Here is a 23717-nt window from a genome sequence, read left to right on the forward strand (position 1 = left end):
TACTTTTTAAAGTAAGGTGTACTAAAATAGACAAAGTTGAAATTCTGATGTGAAACACTTAGGCTATTGGTATCCTATATATTTCAATAGTCCTTGGAGGTCTGGGATTAAAAATTGCAGCACTTTAAGTAAAAATTCTTTTCCTCCTTAGTCACCATTTGTGACTGTGCTAAATGTAGGTTAGCGTAGCATCTGCTTCAGAGCCCAACACAGGAGCTGGCAGTCATGATGGAGAAGTCTGCCTACTGCTCTTCCGTCCACAGTGTTCTCGTCAGGAAGCTCCCAACACAGCTCTGCAAGCTTGTTGTCCATTTAGACATGGAAGGAGAAAAAAAAAAAGGCTAGTCCATGACCGCAAAGCCAGAGAGGCAGATTTCCTATGGTAACATTCTAAAAGAGGCATCTTCCTTTGTCCAGCAGTAATGATAATAGCCTCTGATACTCACTTGGCACTTCACAGTGTCTAAAGTGCTTTCACATATTATTTGACCAAATTAGACGTATCTAATTAAAGCTTTTTAAAGAACATAGACCCTTTTATCCCCTCTCCCTCTTACCATCGTGGAAATATTTGAAAACCTAGATGCTTCTGTGGTTTGAGTCTTAAGAAAATTTTTCCCATGTTAAGATGCATCCTGTTATTAATATATGTGCCCTTTTTCCTAACTTCAACCTACAGGAAATGGATATTGCTTCTTATCAACTCTTAGAAATATGTGTACACATACATAAATAAGATGAATATATATATATATATATTCATATATATTCATTGGCTCAAACCCTTGCCTTATTGTTCATTTATGCAGAGTAGGCCTTGCCCCAATATACTTGAAGATTTCTTAAGCATTTCAGTTAAAATGTGCTGTACCTTAGTGATATTAAGATAATTTTCGAAGGGAGAAGTTGGACAGAAGTTGAAGTCTTTGACAGTCCTTGACGGGGAACCTAAATGTTTTGACTCCTTTCCCTAGTAGAGAGGTAGCCAAGATCTGACACCAGGGGTGTGTGTGTGCCTGCTGTGGATATAACAAGCAAAGGTTGGAGGCTGGCAAAGACTTTTCCTGATCTGTAGTGTAAAGAATGAACTCCCTGCCTCCTTTCCAGCTCTAGCTCTTCAACACATTCTTAGGCTGCAGGTTACCCAGAAATTTCCTCTCCCTTATCCCCCTCCCCTAGTCGGAATCACCAGGACTAAAAATAACACTTTAATTGAATTCCAATTCTCCCTGCCCTCTTCCCTCTTGAAATGTAGTAAATAACCAGGAGCTTAATTACCATAGGAAGACACAGTGGTACTTAGAGGTGTTTTTTTTCCTAGCCCGGATGAAGTTGAAAGAAAGTTGTCTTTGGAGGAAGAAGGAAAAGAGCTAGACCAAAGGAAATAAAGTCTCTTTCTTTGTGTGAACCTTGTTTTTTAAGATGTTCCAGCTTTCTAGTCTAAATAATTCCTAGTCATGTTTCTAAATCAAAAGTATGTATCTCTTGGGAATCGCAGGACTTTAAGTATCAACTGAAAAGAAAAATACATATTTCCTGGTGGAAGTATAGGTGAAGTATCTATTGGAGACGCCGACATTGCAGAGAGGAAGGGGCTGGCACCTGTGTTGATCAGGTTTAGGTGGCGGGGGTGGGAGGGTGGGGGGGGGCTTTTTCCACTCTCCCCGGTATATCAGTTAATTACAGGATTTTATATGTCCCAGGGCTGCCTCTCATCATTTTCAGTTTCTCTGAAGCTCAGAAATATTCGTAGCCTCCCAACATTATTAAGGAAATAGACCTTGTTTTGCTTATATTTTACTTTATTGACTTTATTTTGGTGTAAGCTAATTAAAGTTAACTATACTCTCCGGTTTTCTGTCTGTAAGTCCTGATAAATGACAGGGACAAGTGAAATAACTCTTCAGGGCCACATGGAGTATTGTGGTCCTTTGTTACACTGGTGAGTTAAAAATGATACCGGTGACCATAAAACTTCCTTTTGTTTTCTATTCCCAGCAAGACTGGGCATACTGCCCTGGCCGGTTTGGCTCAATGGATGGAGTGTCGGCCTGTGGAAGGAAGGGTCCCGGGTTCGATTTTGGTCAAGGCTTAATCCCCAGTAGGGGGCGTGCAGGAGGCAGCCAGTCAATGATTCTCTCTCATCATAGATGTTTCAGTCTCTCTCCCTCTCCCTTCCTCTCTCTGAAATGAATAAAAATATATTTTTTTAAAAAAATTAAAAGAATGGGCATACTTTGTTTTGGAACTTGAGTATGACAGTACTTAGGAGCTATGTTTTTCACCTACGGAATGAAAACGCCCTACTCTGGGGATTAGAGGATTTACAATCTGTCTTTCACAAAGTCGTACTCCCCTGAGGGGGCTCCCTTTAGCTGTGACTTTTTTTTTTTTAAGATTTTTTAAAATATATTTTATTGATTTTTTACAGAGAGGAAGGGAGAGAGATAGACAGTTAGAAACATCGATGAGAGAGAGAAACATCGATCAGCTGCCTCCTGCACATCTACTACTGGGGATGCGCCAGCAACCCAGGTACATGCCCTTGACCAGAATCGAACCTGGCACCTCTCAGTCCGAAGGCCGATGCTCTATCCACTGAGCCAAACCAGTTTCCGCAGCTGTGACTTTTGTAGAAGAATGTCTTCACATTCTCATGTTCTACTCACCTCCCTCTTTAGGTTCCGTAGCCAAATAACGACATGGACATTAATTAGGCCCACTAAGGTTGGAATGAAAGAATGAGGTTGAAATGATTCATCACTAGAAGGTAGCGAGTGTATGCCGGCCTGTAACCAAGATTGAGTTAACTCCTGGCTTAACCATCACTACTGTGGCGGTGTATAAAAATAGCCCAGTTGAAGAATATAGATTTTAAAGTTTACTTCCATTTCACAAAATGTAACTTATTTTCATCTGATTTGTTTCAAAGGTTTGGGGGGAACTGGGAGATGTTTTCTTACTTTGCATTTTTGACAGTTTTAATGGGGCTTCCTAAGTTACAAATCAGATTCTGAATAGTACTCTATTTAGTAGTTGCATCTTTTAAGTTACACCGGGTTTTCAAGACATTTACATTTGCTATTAAATGAATCACTTGCTGACTTCTTGGCTTAATATAAATTCAGGTTTTCATATGTTGGGGTTTCTTTCAAAAGATCTTTTTTTTTTCTTTGACATGACAAGCTATTTCTTTGCTTACCTTGTATTCTTAGTGCCTGGAAATTAATAAATGCATTGGCGGTTTGTTTGAAGGCAAGCAATTGAAATCTAAACTGATACCTTGATGATGGATTTAAACAGCTCACTGAGGTAATTAGAGTAGCACGTTAGTGACAGGTTTCCTTCTGGGTATACCCTCTTCTCTCCCCTCTGATTGGATTCACCCTCATCACCTTGATTACCGCAGTTGTTTTTCCACTGGCCTTCCTGCTTCTAAAGTAGCGAGTCCTCCCACACAATCACACAGTGATTTTCTTTCACAATAGCAACTCTTTCACTTAAAATCTCCCTGTGATTTCCTTTCTGACAGTGGCCTCTGATGGGGTTTAGGACACACAAAATACGGAACCTTGGCACATTGACTGTCTTGAGCTGAAGGAGATTGAGGAAACAGCAGGAGCAGATAGTCCACCTGGACCTCCCCCTTCCTCCCTGAAACAGGTCCTAAACCTCCCAGGTGAAAGGTTCCTCCTTGTACCAGGAGGAAGGAAGACACTCTTATCACCAGAGAAGGGGATTCAGGGCCAAGAATTCTGTACCAGCAAACGTCATTAGATTTACCTTGCTGGTTCTTCATCACTTACTATCACTATCCCAGACCCCTTTAATCTGTCAGTTCTTCAGAAACTTGGTGTTTGTCTAAGCCAGGGGTCCTCAAACTACGGCCCGCGGGCCACATGCAAATACAAATATTGTATTTGTTCCCGTTTTGTTTTTTTACTTCAAAATAAGATATGTGCAGTGTGCATAGGAATTTGTTCATAGTTTTTTTTTTTAAACTATAGTCCGGCCCTCCAACGGTCTGAGGGACAGTGAACTGGCCCCCTGTTTAAAAAGTTTGAGGACCCCTGGTCTAAGCAAACAAACATGAAAAGCTTCCTACTCCGGTCATGTCTTTGGGTCTTCATTTTCTTGTGAAGGCTCCCGTGTAGATGTAAAAATTCAATAAAGATTGTGTGCTTTTCTCTTGTTAGTCTGTCTTTGTCAGTTTAGTTTTCAGACCCAGCCAGGGACCTTAGGATTTTTGAAGAAAACGTGTTCCTCCCCACTATCCCTCCGAGACCGCGTGTGGTCTGGCCTTGGAAAGACTGTATTTTGTCTGGAGGAGCCGCAGTGGACCACGAGACAGAAATGCCGGCATTCACAGCCGGAGAACATTCCCCTCTGTCTCATGCAGCCGTTGCCCTTGTTAGCCCCAAGGCCCAAAAGCTAGTTTGACAGGGCTGAGCAATCCATAGAGCGGGCGAGCAGCTAAAATGGTGTGGGGATGGGGCGGGGACTTGACAGGGATTCTGGGACTGAGGAAATCCCGTGAAGTGTCAAGCCACTAACCTTTATAATTTTAGGAACCACAAAGTGAAGGGCTTTAAAGAAAAGAAAACTAATGGCTCATTCCTGTAGCTGACACATCCGCCTATGGATTCGGGGCTTGGTTGACTCTTCCATTGCTTAATTCTGTGAAGCTGAAATGTATCCCCGAAATGCCATTTTGGTGGGAACGGTAAAACATTGTTCTGTAGGAATGGTGTCTGCTAGATAGATGAGCCCATTTGCTGCTTATCCAGCTGTCACCTGTAAGTGTGCATCCCTTCACTGATTATTTTGAGTGCTTAGATGTGTTTTGGCCAACGTTGCCGTCTCTAGGTAGGTTCTGCTCTTAAACTTGAGAGACAAATGACTTCTCTGTGGTCAGAGGAACGTAATACCCTGGTACTGATTCTGCCCTGGTATCTTGCTCCTCAAAGAACCTTCTTGCTGCAAATAAGTGTCCAGACCAAGGTCACTTTACCCAAGCTGGAACTTTCAAGTGTGAGAGAGACGTTTGCCCTTGACCTTACTCCTGATTCTTTTTAGAGCTGTTATCTAAATATATAAAAGGCTAATATGCAAAGTGTCCCATTGGTAGTTTGATGCAGAGACCGGGAGTTTGATCGCTTGCTATGATGTGTGCTGACCACCAGGGGGTGGCAAGGAACAAAGGAAGGCCCCGGCCTGCAGCCGGAAGGAAGGCCTCGATTGGCCCTGATCGCTGGCCAGGCCTAGGGACCCTACCCATGCATGAATTTTGTGCACTGGGCCTCTAGTCTTTTATGTTTGCTTAAACTTTCCAGTTTGTGTTGAATCAAACCTGTTTGAAATTCGTAACTTAATTATGATGCGTTTTTAAACACGTTTGTGTTAAAATGTGTTCATTTTTTTCACACATACCTTTGCTTCTGCCATTTTTCTCAAGTTAGATGCCGATTCCAGATGCTACTGCTCCATAGCCCTGCTGGCCAGAGGCTTGGAGCACATTTGTGTCATGTTTTTGGGTTTGTCTTGGCTTCTGGCTTTTTTGTAGTTGGCAAGTTGGCATGTTGAGCTCTTGAAATAAAAAAGTACTCAGGTGGCTCCTGGCTGGTATGGCTCAGTTGGTTGTAGTCCTGAAAACCGGAAGGTCTTGGGTTCAATTCCTGGTCAGGGCTTATACCTAGGTTTTGAGTTTGATCCCCAGTCATGGCATATGCGGGAGACAACCGATCAATTAGGTATCTCTCCCCCCCTTCCTCACTCCCTCCTTTTCTCTAAAATCAGCGAAAAAAGATTTTTTTTTTAAAGTACACAAGTGGTCCAAGTAATTTCCTTTGTTATGCCATTTAACAAGAATTTGGATTTTAGTTAGTAAGGATGACTGATGGAGTGTGCCAAAAATTGAAAACAGGTTTTCATAAATCTCTCTCTGGTTTGAAATGCTTGAGATGGGATAGGAAAACAAGCTACCAGGTTTGCATGCATTTAGGGAGGCGATTGCCCATTCCTGCTCCAGTGTTGTTTTGTTTTTACAGGAACTGTTCTCGTCTTTACTTACGTTTTCGAATGTTTAGTCTCTACAACCCCTGACATGGACGTGGGGTGGGTTTGGCTGAGGCCTTCCACAGAGATGGAACCTCATGAGCAAAGCCAGAGAACGGATGTCTTTGAATGTACCGCACCTGTTTAAGCCACACCAAGTGTTCAGATTTTTCGTTACTTGGATTAAGTGGGCGTGTAGAGGATCTCTGATATTGATAATGTTTGTACTGAGTATTTGTACTTCATTTGATAGGCAGGAGTGGGGGGTGGCTATTGAGGGTTTAGGAAAGTCCATCTGGGAACAGTGTCAGTGTGGATCAGAATGATGAGGGGACCTTTGGGGAGGCTGGAATTCAGTGGTCCAGATGAGAGGTGAGGGCCCAGATCAGAATGGTAACCATGGCATTGCAGAGACCGGTGCAAACAGACAGGCCTCCCAGGGGGTGTGCAGTGGCCCTTGCAGCAGTCCTGCGATGACATTCACCTGCCGAGGTCTGGTCCCCAAGTCCTGTGGGTTCTAGGTCTTAGAAACCTCCACTGCAGATAAGGCACTCAAAGAGAATTCTCAGGATATATTTAGGATGTTTTTGATTAGCAACCTATTTTGTTTGGTGGCTGTCTCCCAGAGGTTTGAAATAGCAAAGAGGTTTTCAGATTTTTTTTATTGGGAAGATTGGAAAATAGGGACTTTTCCTTTTCTCTCATGTGACCAGAAAACTGTTGGTCCCAGATATGAGAAATCAAGCAATAGCATTGGTTTCCTAAAATGTACTGTGGTGATTAACTTTTGAAATTAAAGTACACAGAGGGCCGTTGAAGTAAAAGGGAAAACAATTCAATTTTAAACGTTTGTATAGATGTATGGAAAGTAAACTGTGTGAGTGGGATAACATAGAGGTCACTCCCCGCTCCAGTAACATCATGCCACACCAAAACTAACACCTCATCCTTTTCTCTTGGAATCCAGGGAACCTTTAGAATATTCTAGACTGATCTATGCGAGAGTGCCTTTTCATAAATGACTGCTTGGCGACGAACAACAGGAGGAAAAGCAGTCTCAGTTGGCACAATTGATGTCAAAATTGAGACGTGAACATACATTGAAACATATTTTTCGGCCTTAAAATTAATGGTTTGGTGTCATTAAAATACGGCCTTTTTTCCTCTTTCCGAAGAGTTTCAGAGCCAGTGGGATCTATAAATAGTGCCCAGCCCGGTTGTCTGTGGTAGATTGAGTAGAGCAGACTCGCCTGTCCTTAAGTGAAGGGGAAGTAGCTTTACATTTTTAGTAACTGAATTGTTGGCCAGCATAAAGGTAAGGGCCATGTGAGCAGCTTATTTATAACTTCCCATAAAGGTATGTGTCTGCCTCAAGCAGAGAAACTGTCTGGGGTGCTTGCAATAGGAAAGTGCAGCAGAATCATTTTCCATACCCAGCTTCCCCTAGCTCAGTGGTTCTCAACCTTCTGGCCCTTTAATACAGTTCCTCATGTTGTGGTGACCCCCAACCATAAAATTATTTTCATTGCTGCTTCATAACTGTAATGTTGCTACTGTTATGAATCGTAATGTAAATATCTGATTTGCAGGATGGTCTTAGGCGACCCCTGTGAAAGGGTCGTTCGACCGCCAAAGGGGTCGCGACCCACAGGTTGAGAACCGCTGCCCTAGCTAGTTGGTGCAGTAAAGTGATGGTTGGCATCCCCCTGGGGCTTTCAGAAAGGGGGGGTGTCAGATTAGTTCATTAGTGTCCCTTCCTATGGAATAGAAGGGACTGAGGCCATTCAGTTGGAATCTATGGTTTTATGTAGTGAAAATGTTTAAATAGGAACTCCCAAGGGTACTCAGGGTAGAACAAGCTTGGTTTGACCTGCTGGGTGAGGCCCTCCACCTGTTTTACCTCCGTAGGCTAACCACAATTAGGTTATTGTCAAAATATTGCATGGGTTTAAAAGCACTTTATTTTTTCACAGGTTCAGTTCAACTATAAGTTTTTTGTTTTTTTTTTAAATAACATAGAAATCAGCCTGAATTCTCTGGTAACAGTGGGAGAAGGGAAGAAGATGAAACATTTTCATGGCATCCTGTAAAGATGGTAGATGCCAGAACATGGAATCCATGGTTACATGTTATTAATGTCATCACTTGCATGAAGAGTAAATCGCAGCCAGATTTAACTCTGAGGATAAAGTTTTTATCATCATAAATATGCAAGTGAAAGCTGTTTTTGGCCCTCCTTTGTTGCTCATTGTTTATTTCAGAGACTGAGTTTTTTTTTTAAATACTACGTTGACCATTTAAATCACCTGCATATATGGCTAAATGTAAACTTTGGCTTTCGTGCCAATACCGGTGGCTTTGTTTAGTATTCGGGCAAGTTGTAATAAGTTGTGAATGGCCCATTAACTATATTGGAGGCCTCATAGCAGCACTAATTTCAAATCGTGCTGGGTTTACAATTTACATATTAAAAAATGTTCACTTGATTTCGTTCAGGGACAAAGCTGACATCCTATATAAGCATTACTCCAAACAATCCTATTTATTGGTCCAATTATTTCAATTGAAGGATGCTGGTTTACTGCCTCTTAGTATATGTGAACAATTCTCAGTGAAACTGTGGCAGAATAACCTCACAGGGTTCCGATTCACTTTTAATTTTCAGTCCCAGGATTAAGGATCATTTAAAGTATAATGTAACATTGTGGGCAAATATAGCTTCTCTTAATGCCCTTCTGATATTTTGGGGAAAGAGTGCTTTTATGCAAAGCGTTCACTTATGAATTGCATGACTGCCTTTCTCACTATAAAATTTCATTCACATTTCCTCCCTTCTCCCACATCCATAAGAGTTAGGACAGCATGCAGTGCTTTTCTTCATTTTACGATTTAAAATACGTTTTTAAGGTAGTCCTTTAGGATAGATGCCAAGGTAAACTAGTTAATACTGTTTTGAAATCAGGCTCTTAATTTAAAATGCTTAATTTGTGCAAGAAAGCGACATGTTAAAATGAATTTGGAAAGATTAGATTGGAATTGCCTCAAATTCAATTACGCCACACTGCATGGACGTGCTGGGAATATTAATGCAATCACTGTAAATTTTGTACAAACTGATCTGTTGCATTATCTTGCTCATCTAACATACGGTACTTTTTGTGTCCATATTGCAGACGGCAACTCCAAACTAACATGGCAGTCAGACTGTGTGATGTGGCTTCTCTGCTTAGAAGTGGTTCGTGGGCAGCAGAGCCTTGGACTGGGGTCTGTGGGATTTCTCTTAAATTCTGTAGGCTGCTTTTTTCAAGCATGTTGCAGGAGTGCTGAGGCCATACCAAACACTTGAACTTTTCATTTGGCATACGAATTACTCTTACATTCAGCCGATGACGGTATGGCCATCATTAGGACTTAGAGCCCATGGCAATTTTAACCACAGTGGTCTATGCAGCATCAGAACCATGCTTTTGTCTCTGACTTTTTCTATTCCAAATTAGGATTTAGCGCAGACTCAAAGAAAAAGAGTGACAAGCTTTCTTTAAAAAAAAAAATACAAAAAAGTTTTGGTATGGTCTGAATACTAAGTTACCGTAATTCTTTACATTCTGTTTACTATGTATTTTTTTGGTTACTAAATTTTTGAAGTCATTCACAATTCCTGACGCTCCCCAAAAGTTGTTGAAATGGTAAATCTGGCTGGAAATTATTTGCCCAGTAACTGTTGAAAGAGTTTGCATTCTGTGAACAGTTGTGTTGAGCCTATCAATGAAATATGCATTATTTGTAAAATATAGCACATTAGTATCATTTTATTCTGAGCAGATGGTCCTATAGCTGAGAGATGCTGTAATTTTCAGTGCACACAGCCTACTGCAGCTGTTCACTTGAATGTTGGCTTAGGAGCTCATTCTTGCCACCTGAACATGGAAATAAATGTGCAATTAAGTGAGGAGTGTTTGTTGTCCTTGCTAAATCCTGCTAATTTCAGTCAGTGAACACTTTCTGTTTCAGATGCCATCCCAGTGAGCTTCAGTCCAAATCTCAGAGTTGGGGCTCATCTAGTTTCTCCACATGCATAACCCTAACTTTTGAATAGCGAGTTGTTTTAATTGGCCTTGGCCTCTCTCATCCCGCAGCTCATTGTTTTCATAACTGCTGGGCAAAGGTTAATCCCACAAAAATTATGCTGTGGGAAGTGACCCACAGCTAGTGTTCTGCAAATTGGAACCGTTATGCTTTATTAGGAAACCTGAAACCTCCTTTCTCAATTTCAGGTAAATTTGTTAATGATAATAAAATGCACATCTTGAATTGTGTCAGATTTTTTTCCCCCCCCATTCAGGTTTCTTTATTCCTTTAAGCAACTCCCTGAGAATACTTGTCCTAGAGATGTAGCTTGCAGCTTGTAGAATAAAGACCCATTTCTTTGAAAAGAAAAGGAAATGAAGTCGTGGAGGGGCTATGGGCTGTTTGATGTTTCCTAGGTCCTCTGGCTTTGTGTCCTATTTTTTATCATGATAGCACTGATTCTTGTCCCGTGTGGCCAGCCTCAGTCTGGCCAGTCTCAATCTGTTCTCTGCTGCCTTCTTTTGTGAACATCTCTTGCAGCAGAGATTTCTTCCTATTTTGCTTATGCACCGTTGTGTCCTTTTGTTTTTCCCAGGCAATATGTTTTTTTTTTTTTGAATACTTTTTCCCCCCTCTTTTCCTATAACACCCTTTTCCTCTACTTGGCTTTTTAAATTTTGTCTCAGATTCTTTGCTTTTTTATATGTTAAAACTTCCCAAAAACTAATATCTGACCCATTCAGAGTTGTCACTTTTGAGAAGTGTTTTTTTTTTTTTTTTTGGTAAGATGAGTGGTGTATTGGATGAACGAGGAATGGTGATCTTTTCAGCGATGCTTTGGTTTTTGGATTCTCCCACAATCTTGGCTATCCTGGGTAGAAAGCTGTTGAAAGATGGTTTTAGAAAATTTGGGGCTGTGGTTATGAATGACTCTGTTGCTCAAAGAGCAGAGGATTGATTTTAGGGAATTAGATCCACATTTTTTTAGAGTAGCCTGAAAAATTTGAGGCTAGTTCCCCAACTCTGCTGTTGATGCTGCATTTGGAGTTTATAGATGCATTTTCAACAGGCTATGTGCTCAATTGAAAATTCCTTGGGCTGGTCTGTTTGCAAAAGTTGATGTATTTACACTGCTGTTTTAGGGGACTGGATAGTTTTATTTTTTTTTTCAATGTCAGACTTAAGGCACAATATCCATGTTGAATTGTTTGGGGATTTCATTTTGATGCTTCAGATCAGTTGCCTTGTTGGTGATCTTTAGCTGCCAAGGTTGACAAAAAATGGCTAGTTAGATTCTACAAGGTACACTATAAGTAAGTACTCATACTTCTTTCCCAAGATATCCTACAAATCCTTTTCATACCCTAGCATATAACATCTGATATTTTCTTATTTCTTACCAACAGAAGGGGTATAAGATATTGTCAATCAAAACCATTTTCAATATGTAACCAAAACAGTACATGTTGACAAATTTATATTTTTAAACTACTTTTGCTTCTTCATTTTAAGTTAATGGATGTCTGTCAGTTTTTAGAATATTGAAATTCCTAGGCTAACTGAAAACCTCTTCAAAGTTAGGTAGAACATTTTTTTGGTTTGTTTTTGGTAGCATGTTAAGCCTTTTATTTTCTAGTTTGTTTTTTTTTAGTCTGGGTTCAATTCTGTGCCTTTTGGTGCTAAATTTTCTGAAGTCTGGACACTGCAGGTGAGTAAGGGTATGTGAGTAGAATCAGAAGGTGGTTCTAGAGAATGTTTAAGATTTAAGTTGTGCATATGTGCATGTATGGAATATGTATGTGTAAGTATTACTGTGATCTTAATAGCTTAATATGAAGTAAAAATCAGCATAGGCGTTGCACTTTTGGTTGAAGCTTTATTGTTATTTCAGTGGAATGACTGTGTTTAAATTTTGGGGTGGAATCTTTAATAGTTTGTGAAATATGAATTCTGACATTTCTTATTGTCTCTGTGTTTAGCAGGTAATTGCTGCCATGGAAACACAACTGTCTAATGGGCCAACTTGCAATAACACAGCCAATGGTCCAACCACCATAAACAACAACTGCTCCTCACCAGTGGACTCTGGGAACACGGAGGACAGCAAGACCAACCTAATAGTCAACTACCTTCCTCAGAACATGACACAGGAGGAGCTCAAGAGTCTTTTTGGAAGCATCGGAGAGATAGAGTCTTGTAAGCTTGTAAGAGACAAAATAACAGGTACGCAGTTTTATACATTTACTCATCTTTAAAGGAAGGACCATGTTCCAAGGTGTGAGAAAATAAGTTTACTACTTGTCCTGCATTTTACACATTTAGTTATTTCCTGTGTGAAACTTACTTTTAAGAATTTTATTTTCCTTTTTTTAAAGCATAACATTGTTTTATGGGCAGTCTATATTATAACTAGACTTTTATATACTCTGAACTGTATAATAACATCTTTGAAAAATGTTTTAAACGTGCATGTGTCTGGGGCAGCAAGTATCATGTTAACCTTTGGATTTTAGTTTCCTGAGCTTACATGACTTAGCATTTCAGCAGTGAGATAATAAGGAAACTAGTGTGTTGGGAGAGGGGAAAAAACCCTCTCTAAATGTCCTTTCCCTTAAGTCGGTATAGTCCTTCTGCGTATAACATATATGAACAGAGTAAGTGGTAATATTCACATTGTCAGTGTCTAAATATTTGCACTGATACCATTTGAGCATAGCAAGATCTTACATTTTGTTCCTTGACAAGGAAAGGATTGCTCCTCTTCTAAAGATAAGAATGAAAGGATGGGTAATTTGGCCTTTAATGGTGGATGCTACATTTTGAATATTAGGTATTTTGAATATTAGGTATCTCCTTGGTCTTTTGTAAGATTTGACTAAGTTTTTAGAATAAGCCAGAATCCAATTCAGAGCATGCTCTTGGATAGAAGGGCTAGTGCTTCCTGCAGGAGTTCTCTTCAAACACTGAGGCTGTATGAAGTTAAGTGTAGACAGACTCTGTAGCTTTTTCACGGTGTTGGTAAATGTGCGTAATGATGTGTGTCAAATTGGTTTACCTGGCTTATAACAAAAATAAAACTAAATATTCCAAGTGAGTAAAAGATACTTAAAGACAGCGTGACAAGTCAGACCTGGAGCCTGAACGTTAGTCAGTTACCTTGGCCATGTCAACTCTTGGCTTCAGGTTTCCCCTGGTAAAATGAGGTAGAGGGCAGAGGACAAGCCACACTAGGTAATTTCTGAGGTCAGTTGTGACTTGTCCTGAAATGGCTTTAACTGTTCTTCTATCAAGATAGCAGGGCTTGCCCAACTGGTGTGGGTGGTTGAGCATTGACCTATGAATCAGGAGGTCACCCTTTGATTCCCAGTCGGGGTACATGCCCAGGTTACGGGCTCGATCCCCAGTGGGGGAGGGTGCAGGAGGCAGCCTCTCCCCCTCTCCCTTCCTCTCTGAAATCAATAAAAATATCTTTAAAAAAAAGATAGGGCTTATTCTCTCTAAGATAAGTGAGTTTTTAGAGCAATCACCTGGGGTGGGGGGTGTCCATTAGCCCGGCCTGTGCCCTCTCGTAATCCGTGACCCCTCAGGTAGGGTCCCTAGACCTGGCCGGCGATCAGGGCCTATCGGGCTTTCCTTCCCCTGGCTGTGGCCCTGCCCCTGCTGCTGCCACTGCTTGCCATTTGTGCAGTGCTGTCCCCCCGCCCCCCGCCGCCACCTGTTACCTCCCTCTGCAGGCAACAGGCGTGGGGTATGATCACTGGCCGGCCCCCGCACACCTGCCTCTGTGGGGCGATCATGGGGCGATGGCGGAGGCCCCCAGACCAATCGCATCGCACCCGCCTTCACTGGCCTGGTGCCAGTGCGTGTCATAGCGTGGTCATCCAGAAGGTTATCCGGACGGTTGGTCGTTCTGCTGTTTGGTTGAACGACGCGCACACACACACACACACACACACTCACACACTATATTTCCATTGGACATGTTGCTATAAAAGCTTTCGAAGTCATTTGTTAACTGGTCACCAGACAATTCTTCTGTGAACTTTTCACATCAATAAAATATGAGCATGTTTCATAAGATGAAAATCCATGAAAATGAACTGTAAGTTAAAAAAGTTGGGTAGCAAATCTACGTACAAAGGACCTCTTCTTCTAGTAATCCTGTTTTGATTTGGTCCATTGACATCTTATCCTTCGGATGGGTTAAAATCGTGTTCAGAATGATCTGACTTACTTAGTTTCGAGCATAAATTACCTTAGTTTTTTTTTTTTTAATTTTGATTTTCTGTAAATTTTTGTATTGAACAAAATAGTCTACTAAACAATAGATTTCTAAAACCGGGTTTTAATGGTTGCACCTTGCAAAGCGGGCATATCTTCCTGAGAAGCTATTGTTACCATTCCTCTCGAAGTGTGTGAACGAATTGGTGGGGATTTGGACCCTGCCCTGTGGTGTTTGGCACTAGCCAAGTTGGTGCAGTCTCTCAGTTCACATGTTAGGGTCAGGTCAGAATGCCTTGGTCCCTCTCTAATTATCCAATTTACCCTTCTCCCTGGGGGAGCTGTTGGGCCAGCTCTTGGTATTCCGATTTTGTAGGGGGTGAGCATTAATTGTCTTTATTGTCAGGAAACTCTGGGATAACTCTTTGGAAAGAAAATTTAAATCCCTCCTTTTCACTTTTCTTAAATCTTTCCTTAAAGAATGCTGAATTAGGAAACAACCTCAGGTGTAAAAATAACTACTTAGCAAAGTGTAGGCCTCTTTCCTGAGTCCTAAAAGAAAGTATGTAATTTTCAAATTGTGTTGGTGTTAGCAAATTAATGTCACTATTTTGATAGGACGAGGATTAGGGAAATACATTAAGACACGTCTTCAGTAGCAAATACAACAGTCTTCTCTGTAGCCTACATTCTATTCATTATGCTGTTCCCCAGGCCCTCTCTTTGGGCTCGTCCCAGCCTTATGCTCCCTTCTGTTTCCCATCTATAGGCATTCATCACGGGAAGCTGCTGCCGCTTGCGCAGCTTAGCTGATGTGGGTTCATCCCTTTGAGTTGTTAAATGCACTTCAGAGTCCTTGACACCTGCTGATGCTGCATTCTAGAGGAGTGAAATGGATTTCATGATGCAAGGAATGAATAATAGAGCCTTAGAGTCAGAAAAGCCCTTGAGGTGACCGCAGCCAACTCTCTCACTTGACAGGTGATAAAAGGCCCGGGCTTGTTGAAATGACTAGTCCAAGGCCACCTGGCAATGAAGTGGTAGAGCAGGAACCAGAATTCTGGTTTTCTTGTTTTTTTTCCTGTACTGTCTCCTCCTTGCCTCTTTGGAGGCCAGATCTCCTGAATAATGAAGTGCAGGAGCAACTGATGCATGTATAGTGAGACACAGAACTTGTACAGGAGGGGAACACCTTGTGGGGAATGTGGCTCCTTTGGAAGGCCTATGGGAGATTTTTGAGTCGAGGACTGAGGGATCCATAAAATGAAGATCGCCCTTGCCTCTCTAGAAACTTTATAATCTATTAGAGGCCCGGTGTATGAATTCGTGCATGGGTGGGGTTCCTTGGGGTGGCCTGCGGGGATTGGGCCCCAGCTTGCGCACCTAGGCTCGCAGCCCCAGCTTACGCTCCCAGCCTCACAGCCCTGCAGCCCCACCGCCCCGCCTGGCACCCCGCCTTGGCCTGGCTCTGCCCCCGTACCTGCCCTACCATCCCGCCTGTGGGGTGATCGATTGGGGCCGGGTCCCCTATCTGGCTCCCTTAGCACCTGGGAGCCAGACAGTCCCCCCTCCCTCCCCCTGCCCCCGTTGCCGCTGCTGGTCGCTGTCTGCTTTGGCCTGGTGCCGCCTGCTCACTATCCCACCATGGTCCTGTTCTCATCGGGGACCAGCAGGGGTAGCAGCACTTCAACTGCTGCCCCACTGCCAGGTTGTGTCACTGACGCCCACCCCCTGGTGGTCAGCTCACATCATAGCGAGCGGTCGAACTCCCGAGGGGACAATTTGCATGTTAGGCTTTTATTATATAGGATGGTTGTAAATTTGGATATTTTAGTCCAGTTCCAAATCTGGCTGCATTCTGATCTTTAAAAATAAAGATTCCAGAGGCTTTGGGAATCTTGTCAGAAAGCTCCCCAAGTGATTATGATGGGCAAGCAAGCCCTTTGGGGACTCAGTCTTTTGACGAATGGTCTGTGGGTTATACCTGTATTAGAATCAGTGGGATGGCTGCCAAAAATTCATGTACCTGGGCCTTGCCCCAACCTACTGAATCAGAATCTCTGTAGGTAGAGCGTAGAATGTTCCAGTGGAATGCAGTGTTAATAGTATTTTCCAAGCCCCTATATTATTTGCTTAGCTTGGAATCAAGTTCTCAATTTTCTAAAAATTCCAGTTACCTGGGATTTCCCCACTTTTTTCCCTAACCATTTTGCAGGGAGATACAACCATAGACTGACTTCCAGATTTACCTGAATTCTGCTTGGCGGTGGGAGAGAGGTGTTATAACTGCAATGCCTCATTCTATGGCAAACTAAGTTTCAGGTGCTGCTCCTCCACAGCAGTGGTTGCCGATGAGTTAATTCCTGGGGTTCAGGACTAGAGATCTGAGCTTAAAAGTTATGAGGCTGTGTCTTTATTGAACCTCTTACCTGTCCCTGAAAGTGTTTGTTTGTGTATGTGTACATCTGTGTGTAAGTGTGTAATTAGTTTTCAAAACTCCAGGATAGCTTATTCTGTTGTTACTTTTCCTTTCTTCTAAAAGAAGGGGTAGAGAAATATGGTCCGTTGAAGACCTCAGGGAATGAGTGTTGCTCTTTTCTTTTTAATCTTGGTGTGATGGCTTCACTCTTACTTTAGGAATTGTTTGAGGTGGGTGCTATGCTGACCCATCAGCTGCCAACTAGAGGCTTTCACACCACAGGAAAAAACAAAGACCAAAACAACCCAACCAACTACAAAGTACAAGAGGCCTGAGGAGGCACCTTGCCAAGGTGGATTATGTCTGAACTGGCAGTACCATGGATGGTAACACAGGCCTCCCTTTTTTTCCCCTTGGAAAATCTTTTTATATATATATATATATGAAGGTTCTCAGCTAGGGTTAAGTTATGTCTGTATTGCTTCTTGACAACTTTAAAGTTACCTTTGATCCTGGTTTATTTTATCAGAATAATGTGATTTTAAACTTCATTTTAGTGGCATGGTATCCCCCCTTTCTCTTTTTAACATAACAATCATAGCTCCTTGGGATTGAAACAGATAAGTGGTATTTTATCAGACTAATACCTAACTTCAAAGTCAATAGCATTTATTTGCTGTGATGCAGTCAATCATACTGAGCATGGGGCTGCTTTGATGAACATCAATTTGAAAAGGTGGTTGTGTGTGTCAGTTACAGTTCTAATGTCAACTGTTAGAGGTCCATAGATGGTATCAAGAGGTCAGGAATCTTGATTCTTGAAGAACAGTAGTTGAAAAAAGTAGGGTGAGCGGGTAGGGGGAGGTAGCCTAATAAACACCTCACTTTGCAGACGTGGGGTGCTATTTAGTTAGAAATTTGCCAGAAAGGGTGGTGTGTGGCCAGGTCTTCAGGAATTAAGATAACTTGGCTCCATGGATAAATGCTTTGAGGGCCCTGGTGTGTTAACTGTGGGATGAGTACATTTGAGTATGGCTATCTTTAGAGTTTAGTGACTACATTTGTAAATAATGAAATTTGTATTTTTTAAAACCTAATTATTTTTACATTATACCTTTGTCTTTTTCAAAGGTAATTACTAATCAGTCAGTTTAAAAAATTTGATGTTATCACTATAGAAACATTTCATAAACTTTAAAAAATGTTTCTTCTAGGTTCATTATTCCTACTCAAACCTTGAACTGGGGTGTTTCAGAGAACAATTTTCAGTGTCAGTGTTGATTAACTTAAACAAAAAAATTTCAGGACAATGAAATTTGAAATTTATAAAATTTAAGAAAGCAAATACAGTTTTTTACCACTGTTAAGGCTGAAAAACTTTTTTTCTGCCCTCTTGGTTCACAGGCCCCCAGTCACTGAACCTAACAAGACAGATAATACAATGTTATATGTCAGTTTTATCTCAGTAAAACTAAGGGGAATAGTTTAAAAGGAGAAGAGGCACATATTTTCATTAACATTTTAAGTGTACTGGAGTTCACAGGAAATAATTGAAACTCAAGGAATGGGGCTTATATTCCATTTTTATGAAGGAGAGAGGGTTTGGGCTCCAAAGCTCAGTAAATTGTGGGGAAGTGACCAGGACATATATATATGGTGGAAAGTAATGGAGGATAGCAGGCTATTTTAGCAAGGATTGTGTATGGGTCTTGGTGTCGGCTCTCCACCTTTGGTGGTGAGAGTTGCTCTCTCTCTTCCTGGTAGAGGAAAGAGGATTCCTTCATTCACTGGAAATTTATGACCTGCTTTTAGGTGGAAAGGGAGAGGGCAGAGCACCCTTCCTGCATCTGTTGCTTCTTAATTGACTTCAGCTCAAAATAATCCTTATGCCAGAGTGGCCTATTTGGGGTGGTACATTCTGGAGCCCTTCACCATGAAATAAATTGTCTCTCAGTAAGCAAAACTACACAGAAAAGTTTCTTCTTTGCATATTCTGTGGTAATGAAACCTTAAATGGCTAGTTGCTGGGAAGAAAAACCATCTATTGTGAGGATGTAGAAATGCTTGAAACAACCATTCCTGGTTAATTTGTAAATCATTTGGATTTTTTTGTTTCTCTGGTTTCTTGTTGTTGATATCTGTGTTACTTTAAATTTTATTCTACCGGAAGGAAGTGAAATAAGGATCACAACTCCCAAGAACTAGTTACCCATATGCCAACAGCTTTTTAAGAATATTTGCTGGGAAATAAGAGGTTGAGCCTATTGGGTGTAAATGAGGTTTAAGAGTTTGGATTCTGTGCATTCTTGGCCTTGTCACTAGGATTTTTAGAATGACTGGTACCTGTCCTGCCAGTTGACTAGGAACAACTGTTGAGCGCCCTTGACTTTCTTTATTAGTTTGACATGAAACGCAAACGTTGGTAATGTATAATCCATAGAAAATAAAATACAGTTGAAGTTCTTCTGTAAAGATTTCCCCCTTAAAATTTAGCAAGGTAGGACTGCTTGTGTGCTATTTGCTATTCCAGACCTTCCACACTGTTTTTTCTAGTTCTTGTTTACCTTTGTATTGGGAGATTGCTGGTACGATATAGAAACCATGTTCAATTTATTAGTTATTGGCTGTCTTGGTAAAGGTGGAAAAATGTGAATGAGAAAAAGATCCTGAATTAATGGGAGAAGATAAAGAGCAACTAAATTCTGGTAGAGGATTTCTTCTTCCTTTTGTAATCTGTAGAACGTTGAAATCCGGTTTCTCCTCAAGTATGAAACTGACTTAATCTGCCCTGCTTGCCTCCCCCCCCCCCAATCTCCCCAATTAAACCTGCTTTTCTTTGGATGATTTTTATTTTCTATTACTCCCTTATCTACTTATTACACTACCTGAGCACACCAGCCTTAGTTTTGTAACTTTCTAAATTATGACTAGAGCAAAGCATTTCTATTTTGCACCTATTGGAACATTTCCTTTTAAATATTTCCTGAACAAAATACTATCAGAATTCGCCATTTCTTTTGCACATGTTCTAAGTTAATTGCCTTTCAGTGGAGTACACTGCTACTACTGAATTTTGAGAGCTGTGGAAAGTGTGCCTTTCCAGCTAAAAAGGTCAACTTAAAAAAATTTTTTTTTGGCATTTAAGTTGTGTCATTTGATTTGTCAGGCCTTTGTGGTGGCTCATTTAGCATGTTTTTGGTTTAGCTTCTTAAAGTTTTAGATTGTCAGTGTTTTGACACCATTGGATGTCTCTTCTATTGGTAATGGTATCTGTCATCGGATATTTTTTGAGGAGCTCTCAGCTCAGCTGTAAAGCCGTATTGGTAGCTCTTCCAAGTTTCGGTGCATATACAGATCCTCAGTGAAAACTACCTTTTTGTGTTCTAACTATTCAGTAATCTCTCCCATCAACCTCATCGTTAGCTAATGGAGGGTGATCACTCTACATTGTTGGAAATTAGAACAAGAATTCTCACTCTGTTTGCCTCCTTCAAGAAAAAAAAAATGCATGATGGCAGTGTTTAATTTTTAAACTGTTTATAAGCATTCTTTTACATCTTCCCATGTGCAGTGGACCTGAATGCAGTGGTAATAGGATTTTCCAAGCCCCTATATTATTTGCTTAGCTTGGAATCAAGTTCTCAGGATTAACGTTGAAACAAAACACCTGCTACCTTCTCTCCTGCTAGGGGGGTGGCCTAAAATTGCACTAATTTTAGAGGTTTTAGCCTAGAAAGAACATGTTACACTTGGGTTCAAATCCTAGCCTAGCTACTTACTTGTAACATAGCCTATTATGAGTTATTTGACTCTGAGCTTGAGTTTCTTTCCTGAAGTGCCTGGCACACAGTGGTACACTCTCTCTGCTATTCCCTTCTTACCAGTTAACAATCAGCTACTTGACAATTGCAGACTATTTTCCTTGGGTAAACTGATATTTTTTCCCAGTCCTCATCTGAGGATATGCTTATTGATTTGAGAGAGGGAGAGAGAAACATTGATTGGTTGCCTCCTGTACATTTGCCGACAGGGGCTCGAACCTGCAACCTAAGTATGTGCCCTGACTGGGAATTAAACATGCAACTTTTTGGTGTATGGACTGATGCTCTAACCATCTGAGCCACCCGGCCAGCGTGGGAGAACTGATTTTTGATAAAATCTTCAAGTACAGGGTGTCCCAAAAAAATGTATACATATGCTTTAATAGCTGATGGCTCAATTTTGAAAATGAAATGTGTTTTAATAAACAGCCTTTGTAATGATTCGCAGTGTGTGTGTATACTTTTTTGGGGAACACCCTATACATCTGTTGTCTTCGCATTCTTACAGTTTCTCATAAAATGGGAAGAATGCAAAGTTAATTTTCTGTCCTTTGCTTTCTAGGTGATTAGACCAATGCAATTGGTTTTCTAGGGGCGATTGCAAAGTGGGAATAGGAAGTAAGTACCAGTCAGGATCTGGGAGCCCAGAGGATGATTAATGGTATTACACTAACCCCTGTGAATTAGAGCTCTGGAGTGTGGAGATATTGCTCTGTGTGGTGTTGTGCGAATGTTATTCAGAATGAACGAGCTTGACTTAAAATATGAAGGTACTCTCAGCCCAGCTTCCCCATTGGACTGTCATTGTCCAGGAAGGTCAGCAAGTTGTTAAATTGAGCCATGAGGTATTGGTTAGATAAAAACTAACTGGAGGGCTTGCTTTCACTTTTACAGCATCTTTTCCCTTAAGATTAATACCCCTTTAATATAAATTGTAAATCCTCTTACTAAATATTCTGAGTTCATAAAATAAGATGTTCAACTAGGGGAATGCAGGGGCCTGCATATTTGGTTGTTGAGAAGCCCAATATTCCTGTTGTGTTCGCAGATCAGAGCACGCAGAAAAAAGATTGCTGTCCCTTTGTTTTCTTTCTGTTGAAATATTCATTGAAAACATTTAAAGCCTTGCTTTCTTCAGTCATCACAGACTTTACAGATTTCAGTTTGTGGAAAGGGCTGGTGATTTCCATGAGGCCATGGTTAACTTAGCAGATGCAGTTTTACATCTTGTTTTCCCTTTTTTTTTTTTTGTTAAATCCTTATGCATATTGTGAATTAGAGTTTATTTTTAGCTCTTAATGAGTTCTTTTCTCATCATTGTACTTTTTGTTGGAACGCTGTTTTCTGCATGATGCTTTGATTTTGAAGGGGGAGTGTATATGGCTTGCAAGTCCTGTAATCCCACCCTCTCCAGCTCAACTAAAATTTGCATTTTTGCATTTGAGGTGATAGATCTGGTTACTTATTACCTTGTAGAGTAGATGTGTAAATGCCCTGACTCTTCACAACCTGTCTGACTTTCAAGCTTTATCCTGAGAAAGTCCAATTCTCCTTTTAGTTTAATTTTTTTTTACATATTGTTATTGATTTCAAAGAGGAAGGGAAAGGGAGAGAAAGATAGAAACATCAATGATGAGAGAGAATCATTGATAGGCTGCCTCCTGGGGATCAAGCCCCCAACCTGGGCATGTGCCCTGACCAGGAAGCAAACCATGACCTCCTGGTTCATAGGTCGATGCTCAACCACTGAGCCACGCCAGCTGGGCTCAAATTCTCATTTTAAAGTGAGGTTTGAAGGAGTTAACAGATGCATGTAAACAAGTAAACCAGAATCATTTCATTGGATTCAAGGTCACTGGAGCCTGAGCGAACAACTTTCTTTCCTCATATTTTGATTCTTTAAATTCAGTCTTAAGGAGTCACTGGGTCAGTAACACCAAGGCAGTGTTTTCTGAATCCTTCTGTGTCTCTGGTTGTCATCCTGAGAACTTTGAGATAAATTACAGTTTTCTCTTATTATCTAGCTCTAGAATTCTGTGACTTTACTCCTTTGTGACCATAACTGCTAAGTTAGCTCTTATTAAATATAGTGTCAAAGGATTTGATGATGTAAGGTGCAAACAGCACATTACCTTCTCAAGCAGAATAGTTTAGGATCTAACAACCTCCAGATATTAAAGTATTTTTAAGACCCTTATATTCTGAGTATTTCTGGGCCTTTATTTCAGGGGTAAGTACCATCATTCCTGTTATAATAGGATTAAAATACAGAATTGTCAATAATGATTTGTGACTGTGTTTTTATCAATGCATTTATTATTGTAAGTGTTGAAAATTAGAAACCTTTGCAAAAAGGCACAATATCATACCATTGGATGTATTATATCCCCATATTCCATATTCTAGAACATTAAAAATAAGACCTAATATGCTATATAGAAGTGTAGTGTGGAATCTTTGGGGCTTTGCTTTCTTGCTCTTATTTGACACTAGTGGCCCGGTGAACGAAATTCGTGCACTGAGGGGGGGGGGAGGTGCCCCCCAGCCTGGCCTGTGCCCTCTTACAGTGCAGGAGCCCCACGATCGATTGCCCCAAAGAGGTAGGCCAGAGCTGGGGTGCCTGCCCCTGCAGCGACCCCAGCAGAAGCCACGTGGAGCAGCTGCCAGGACCTGCCCCTGTGACCCCGTGTGGTACACACAGTGTCAAGCCCCACCCAGCCTGGTGATGGATCTTGACCGCGTGAGGGTGTCCTAGGCCAGTGATGGCGAACCTTTTGAGCTCGGCGTGTCAGCATTTTGAAAAACCCTAACTTGATTCTGGTGCCGTGTCACATACAGAAATTTTTTGATATTTGCAACCATAGTAAAACAAAGACTTATATTTTTGATATTTATTTTATATATTTAAATTCCATTTAACAAAAATCAACCAAAAAAATGAGTTCACATGTCACCTCTGACACGGGTGTCATAGGTTCGCCATCACTGACCTAGGCTTTTATTAGTACTATAGATTTTAGTTCTCTTGAGTATTTATGGAAAGCAACACATGTGGGCATAGGTATCAATGTAGAGAGGGCACCTGATATTCTTTACTGGCTTCTAGAGCAGGATGGTGGACTTTTTTTATATAT

General features: G+C 41.1%; 1 protein-coding gene across 20 annotated transcripts in view; it reads left to right on the top strand.

The window, feature by feature from the left end:
* The window catches only part of ELAVL2 (ELAV like RNA binding protein 2), a 161019-nt gene that overhangs the window by 74017 nt on the left and 63285 nt on the right, over nt 1-23717 (top strand). For 8 of the 20 annotated variants that reach the window (XM_023762997.1, XM_006099324.3, XM_006099331.3 and 5 more), the window contains one exon: nt 12102-12345. In XM_023762997.1, the coding sequence (XP_023618765.1) occupies nt 12102-12345 (244 nt within the window). Of the gene's footprint in view, nt 1-9227; nt 9319-12101; nt 12346-23717 lie in introns of those variants that run through there. The other 12 variants (XM_023762990.1, XM_014464849.2, XM_023762991.1 and 9 more) reach the window with 4 other exon arrangements.

This window comes from Myotis lucifugus, unplaced genomic scaffold (assembly GCF_000147115.1).
Source record: "Myotis lucifugus unplaced genomic scaffold, Myoluc2.0 scaffold_271, whole genome shotgun sequence".
Lineage (NCBI taxonomy): Eukaryota > Metazoa > Chordata > Mammalia > Chiroptera > Vespertilionidae > Myotis > Myotis lucifugus.